Genomic DNA, 6,428 nt, shown 5'->3' with positions numbered 1-6,428 from the left:
CAGTACTGTACTTACAGTGTAAATTATTTGTTTGTAAACAATGGAGTAATACAACATTAAAGTTTGCCATATGGTTAAGATTTTTGCTCACTTGAACCATTTAGTTGTGACATCACAATGTCTTATGTTTGCCAAAGATTCTAAAGTTCTAAATTTGAGCATTCTATACTTCTATATTCATACACATGTATTCTGAATTCAGACTGCTATAATACAGCACTCGTGTTGGTTGCATTGCTCGATTGTTTAGTTCTTATTTTGGATTTAGTTCTAGTACAGTTTTGAAGTTTTCTGTAAATAAATATTTTCTAGTTTACTGGTCTCCTGGGGATAACTTGGAGCAAATATGGATGACTCGACATCCATCCAAGGGTCTTCTTGGGTCCATTGTTACCTTGATGAGCTGGTAAGTTTGCCATTAATTATACAATAGCTCTCATGTGTTTAAACATCTACTTTGATGTTCTGCTTTAGTATTTAATAGGTTTTGTATCCACCACATCCATGATAAATCTGATATCCTGAACAAAATGACATTGTCATGGCCATAAAATAAAATGTCCTGTGTGATTCCACTGCTAATATTAAACTCCTACTGTGTGTACAGATGCTGAAGGTGAAGGATCGCCAGAGACTTCATGAGATTGAGCAGGAAGTTCATAGAGAGCTGAGCTTGACACCAAGCCAATGTCACCAGTCTCCAGGAGAGGTATACTCATACTTTTCCATTCCCTAAACTATAGTACATCATTGCTATCTACTACACCATTGCAATCACCCACATAGACTGTTTATTTACCTGTTATTGCACCTTTAGTTCACAAAGGAACAGTATGAACTAATGTCTTCTTCCTCTCTTCCATCTGAAGGTAACCATGGAGGGGCAGCAGCTCATGACTGACAAGGCCAAGCCATCGGTTCCTTCCCAAGAGCCTCTTGGTTCTGTAGCTCTGATGAGTGGCGACACAGCAGATATTCTCTCAGAGAAACAGGCCCAACCTGAGATCAGGTCAGATGAGATGCTCCAGGTGGAGTTCCTCTGCCAGACCCAGGTGGAGATTCCACAAGAGGTCAGGGAGGTCATGGACAGCCTGCTGGACAAGGTGGCAGATGGAGAAGCCCAGGAGAAGAATGCTGAGGTCCTCGTGGCAAACCTGAACCCCTATCCTCCCTCATCCTCAGAAGTTTATGTCATACGGGTCCTGGACAGCCAGGTAGACAAGGTAAGACTGGATCCTTTATTTGTGAACTGTTGTTGTATACTACACTGTTAAAAAAAGGGATCCAAACGGGTTCTTTGGCTGTTCCAGGTAGAACCCCTGGCCTAGCATCGTCCGGGTTAGGGAGGGCTTGGCCGGTAGGGATATCCTTGTCTCATCGCGCACCAGCGTTAGCAGTGCCCGCTAACCAAGGTTGCCAGGTGCACGGTATTTCCTCCGGGCTTCCGGGTTGGATGCGCACTGTGTTAAGAAGCAGTGGTTGGTTGGGTTGTGTATCGGAGGACGCGTGACTTTCAAACTTTGTCTCTCCTGAGCCCGTACGGGAGTTGTAGCGATGAGACAAGATAGTAGCTACTAAAACAATTGGATACCACGAAATTGGTGAGAACATTTTTGTAAAATTCCCCAAAAAAAGGAAAAAAAGAAAACCAGAAAGGGTTCTTCAAAGGGTTCTCCTATGGGGACAGCAGAAGAACCCTTTAAGGTTCTAGATAACACCTTTTTTTCCTAAGTGTAGTACTAAACCTGTACATGAAATAAGAAATACACTACAAGACGTGATAGGTAGTAAAGTATTGCAATGCCTCTCTTTCTCATCTATGTGAAGGCAAAGAAGGTTGAGGCCCTTGACCTTAGCACATGTCCCATACTCCAAACGGCCCTCACAGACACTGACACCGTGATGAAGACTGCATACAAGATCATGCCGAAGAAGATTGTGGTACTTGGTTCAAACATCAAGCATATCATCACCCAGGTGCTTCTTCAAGTAGATCCCCAAGCCTTTCAGGGGGGAGTGTATTTGGAGACACCTGCTATCATCAACGACACCCAAGCTCTTCTGTGGTCTATTCCCTGGGTCGAGGTCACTGAGGAGGAGGAGCTGTCGAACGGTCAGCAGTCCATTGATGCTTATGAGGTGGCTAAGACTGTCATCAACAACCTTGAGCAAGTGCTGGGCCCAAAACCGGTGCTGGCGAGAGCACTGCGAATCGGGTCACACATCTTGACAAGGTACATTGTTCATCTCGTAGGTCTATGCATTGCTAAGACAGTGCCCGTTGTTTATGCTGCCAATGAAGAGGAGAGACGTATTAGTCAGGATATGGTGAACATCTGTCCTCTACCTGCTAGATTGATCATTAGTGGAGAACTATTCAGTGACTTCATAGTGAAGTTTATTCTAAAACTTCATCCAATGAACGGACGCGGTACTAAACAGCTTGACCAACAGGCTCTGCTCTTACTGGTCGTTAAAATGGCCTCCGTTGCTTTTAACATCTTGAGGAAGATTCCAGGTATATCTGTGGATGAAAATCTGTGCCCCCCCTTCTGCGACATGAGAAAGACAGTGTTGCACATGCAGAGTGCCATGATACGTCAGTTTGGCACGACAATCAAGATAAAAAAACTGGTTGCCATGAAGGACACGGTGATCATCTCCACCATCCCCAGCGCTATCTGTGAGGGGATCCTGATGGTGTACAAGGGCATCAGTGACACCTATCCGCTTCAAGTCCTCGGCCCACGGCGTCCAATAGCTAGGAGCTGCGAAGAGGCTATGGAGAGCAAACTCTTTGCAGTAGCCCTACCCGAGGACCTTAGGAAGACCATCTACAATCACTACGGGTCCCGGGTTGGGAAACTGGCACTGTTCCTGAAGGCTTTCCCCCTGAATGACCACATCAAGTTGGAATACATCCGTCGTGTTTCTCTGCCTCGTTCCTCCAACAGAGATGTAGTCTGGATCGACCCCAAATACTTTGTTGGGGACGACGATGAAGAGGTTGTAACATCAAGCAACACAATGCCTGATAATCCTCTTGCTCTCGACGTCAGTCAGGCTGCCTTTTTGAAGCAGTTCCCACAGACTGATGTTTTCGGGGTAACCACAAAGGACTGTGGAAAGCCTGTGCAAGAACCGGCTCAGACGGAGACCGAGAGGAACAAACCAAAGATGACAAACCTTGATATTGTTCCTGTTATTCTTGTCAGGAAAGTCTTTGACTCTGTTTTTGCAGATTCATATACAATCAGGCAGCAATACGGTTCATGGGAAGACGTCTCACTTTGCAATGATATGGTAGAGCACCTACATATCCAGGTTCAGAAAGAGGCATTGAAATACCAAAACCAAAGACTGTTCTTACGCACTCTGAGGAAGCTCAACGATGAGCCGGACAAGATGGCCAAATTCTTAGAAGATGTCTCACTCTCTATCAAGAGCAAGTACTTCAGGACTTTCCATGAGTGGCCAATGGTTAAAGCCCAGCTATACCCAGAAATACAGTCTCTGCTGGTCTGCGATATCATGGTCAGAGAGATCATGGCTCACCTGAGGCCTACCTTGACCTTCGCCAAGGACACCAAGAAGGGTGATGACCGGCCATACTGCATCAACATCCCGGTCAAGAGAGAGACCAGAACCCCGGATGATACAGGTAGAGCAATGCTACTGTTGGTGTGGTATATTCAGAATCAGGCGTAGTCTCTTGTAAATGACTTTTATTCCACAATGTTCTTTCATTCACAATTTCACAACAACATCCGATGTAGAGTCAACTGCTACAGTAACAGTCAGCTAACCAGTTGGACAATAACAATTTGAACTCCTCCCTTCCTTTCAAATGTACTATCTTGTCACATTTCCATTTCCCTTAGACAAGACCAAGCTGGAGCTTTGCATTGAGAAAGCCAGCGCTGACAGAATGAAGAAACTCCTCACCCCACTTGAGAAGGTAAGCTACACTGTTTTCTGTATTGTCTCATTGATAATATCAGTCAATTTGAATGTTGTCTGTCCCGTACTGAGCTGCAGCTTCAGCATTGAAAGGTTGCTGATGGTGATGGCTTCCCGAGGTTTGTTTCCACTACAGGAGGGGAGGAGGGCTAATAATTATGTTTGGAATGGAGTAACTGGAATGGCATCAAACACATGGAAACTGTGTGTTTGATGTGTTCGATACCATTCCATTGATACCATTCCAGCCATTACTATGAGCCCGTCCTCCCCAATTAAGGTGCCTGTAGTTTCCACTCACCAACTATGTTTGTTCACAGGAACCCGAACCCTTCTGGAAGACGGGATCGATGGCAATGATGGAGGAGGAAAATAATAAAAAGAAGAAGGTGAAGAAGAGGGGTTGCGGCTGGTTCTGGGGTGGGTTTGGCCGTAAGAGAAAAACAGCGAAAGAATTCCCACAGACTGTTGTTTTCGAGTCAACTACAAAGGACTGTGGAAAGCCTGTGCAAGAACAGACTCAGACGGAGACTGAGAGGAACAAACCAAAGGTGACAAACCTTGATATTGTTCCTGTTATTCTTGTCAGGAAAGCATTTGACTCTGTCTTCCCAGTTTCATGTACAATCAAGCAGCAATACGGTTCATGGGAAGCTGTCCCACTTTGCAATGATATGGTAGAGCACATACATATCCAGGTTCAGAAAGAGGCATTGAAATACCAAAACCAAAGACTGTTCTTACGCACTCTGAGGAAGCTCAACGATGAGCCGGACATCATGGCCAAATTCTTAGAAGACGTCTCACTCTCTATCAGGAGCAATTACCTCAGGACTTTCCATGAGTGGCCAATGGTTAAAGCCCAGCTATACCCAGAAATACAGCCTCTGCTGGTCTGCGATATCATGGTCAGAGAGATAATGGCTCACCTGAGGCCTACCTTGACCTTCGCCAAGGACACCAAGAAGGGTGATGACCGGCCATACTGCATCAACATCCCGGTCAAGAGAGAGACCAGAACCCCTGTTGATACAGGTAGAACAATGCTACTGTTGGTGTGGTACATTCAGAATCAGGCCTGGTCTCTTGTAAATGACTTGTATTCCACAATGTTCTTTCATTCACAATTTCACAACAGAATCCGATGTAGAGTAAACGGCTATGTGTAACAGTCAACTAACCAGTTGGACAATAACAATTTGAACTCCTCCCTTCCGTTCAAATGTCCTATCTTGTCACATTTCCATTTCCCGTAGAAAAGACCAAGCTGGAGCTTTGCATTGAGAAAGCCAGCGCTGACAGAATGAAGGAACTCCTCACCCCACTTGAGAAGGTAAGCTACACTGTTTTCTGTATTGTCTCATTGATAATATCAGTCAATTTGAATGTTGTCTGTCCCGTACTGAGCTGCAGCTTCAGCATTGAAAGGTTGCCGATGGTGATGGCTTCCTGAGGTTTGTTTCCACTACAGGAGGGGAGGAGGGCTAATAATTATGTTTGGAATGGAGTAACTGGAATGGCATCAAACACATGGAAACTGTGTGTTTGCTGTGTTCGATACAATTCCATTAACACCATTCCAGCCATGACTATGAGCCCGTCCTCCCCAATTAAGGTGCCTGTAGTTTCCACTCACCAACTCTGTTTGTTCACAGGAACCCGAACCCTTCTGGAAGACGGGATGGATGGCAATGATGGAGGAGGAATATAATAAAAAGAAGAAGGAGAAGAAGAAGGGTTGCGGCTGGTTCTGGGATTTGTTTGGCCGTAAGAAAAAAAACAGCGAAAGAATTGTGGATGGAGGATTGTTGCAGGCGCGGATACTAGAAATCACATCCACACAAACCAAATGTATGGACGCACACACATTTACACAGAGACAGATATAACAACAAGGCCTACCTCAGATCCCAAAAAGACATTGTATGTTGCCTGTCTAATACTGTCTTATTTTCCATTTTGGGATACAGGATGTGTATTTATAGCTTACCAGAGACTGTTTTGGCACCAAACAATTTTCTCTCTGAACTTTTATTTGAAAAATAAACACTTTATTTGAAGTATTTTGCCTGACTTTGTTTTCTAAAGACGTCTTTTATGTCTTTATTTCTGATATATATATTTTACATTCCATATAGAGGAGCCTGATGCTCAATGTAACCAATAACCATCCATTGTATTGTTTTATGGTGTAGCCTGAAAATCTGTGTTTTAAATTGTTGTTTTTGATTAGATCAACACATTTACTTTGCTGAAAATACAGTATGTTTCGATTTTGGGCTTTTGGGATCATTTATACAGTAGACTATTCAAATGAATCGGTTAATTAACAACAAACATTTGGTGAATTAATATACGTTAAATAAAAACGCTTCCGTTAATAGTCGTAAACGGATCATTTACAAGAATAAATGGTACAAAGAGTAGAATATGAAATGCTGTAGTTTCTGAGGATTGTTTGGCCGTAA

At 43.9% G+C, this 6,428-nt stretch overlaps 1 protein-coding gene across 1 annotated transcript; it reads left to right on the top strand.

Annotated features, from left to right (window-relative positions):
* Window positions 1–4,270: 4,270 nt before the first annotated feature.
* LOC116355435 (uncharacterized) lies at window positions 4,271–6,020 on the top strand. Its single transcript, XM_031799158.1, has 3 exons — window positions 4,271–4,995; window positions 5,217–5,293; window positions 5,616–6,020. Exons 1-3 carry the CDS (start codon window positions 4,311–4,313, stop codon window positions 5,847–5,849), a joined length of 996 nt encoding a protein of 331 aa, XP_031655018.1. The 5' UTR covers window positions 4,271–4,310; the 3' UTR covers window positions 5,850–6,020.
* Window positions 6,021–6,428: the final 408 nt, after the last annotated feature.

This window comes from Oncorhynchus kisutch, linkage group LG20, assembly GCF_002021735.2.
Source record: "Oncorhynchus kisutch isolate 150728-3 linkage group LG20, Okis_V2, whole genome shotgun sequence".
Lineage (NCBI taxonomy): Eukaryota > Metazoa > Chordata > Actinopteri > Salmoniformes > Salmonidae > Oncorhynchus > Oncorhynchus kisutch.
The sequence above is the reverse complement of the archived record's forward strand: the minus strand, read 5'-3'. Positions and strand labels throughout refer to the sequence as shown.

Excerpts from the sequence above, each read along its gene's own strand:
- LOC116355435 (XM_031799158.1), top strand. The coding sequence starts at position 4,311 with ATGGCAATGATGGAGGAGGAAAATAATAAAAAGAAGAAGGTGAAGAAG. Across the intron at positions 4,996-5,216 it reads CAGAACCCCTGTTGATACAG|AAAAGACCAAGCTGGAGCTT; the intron begins GTAGAACAATGC and ends CATTTCCCGTAG. Across the intron at positions 5,294-5,615 it reads TCCTCACCCCACTTGAGAAG|GAACCCGAACCCTTCTGGAA; the intron begins GTAAGCTACACT and ends GTTTGTTCACAG.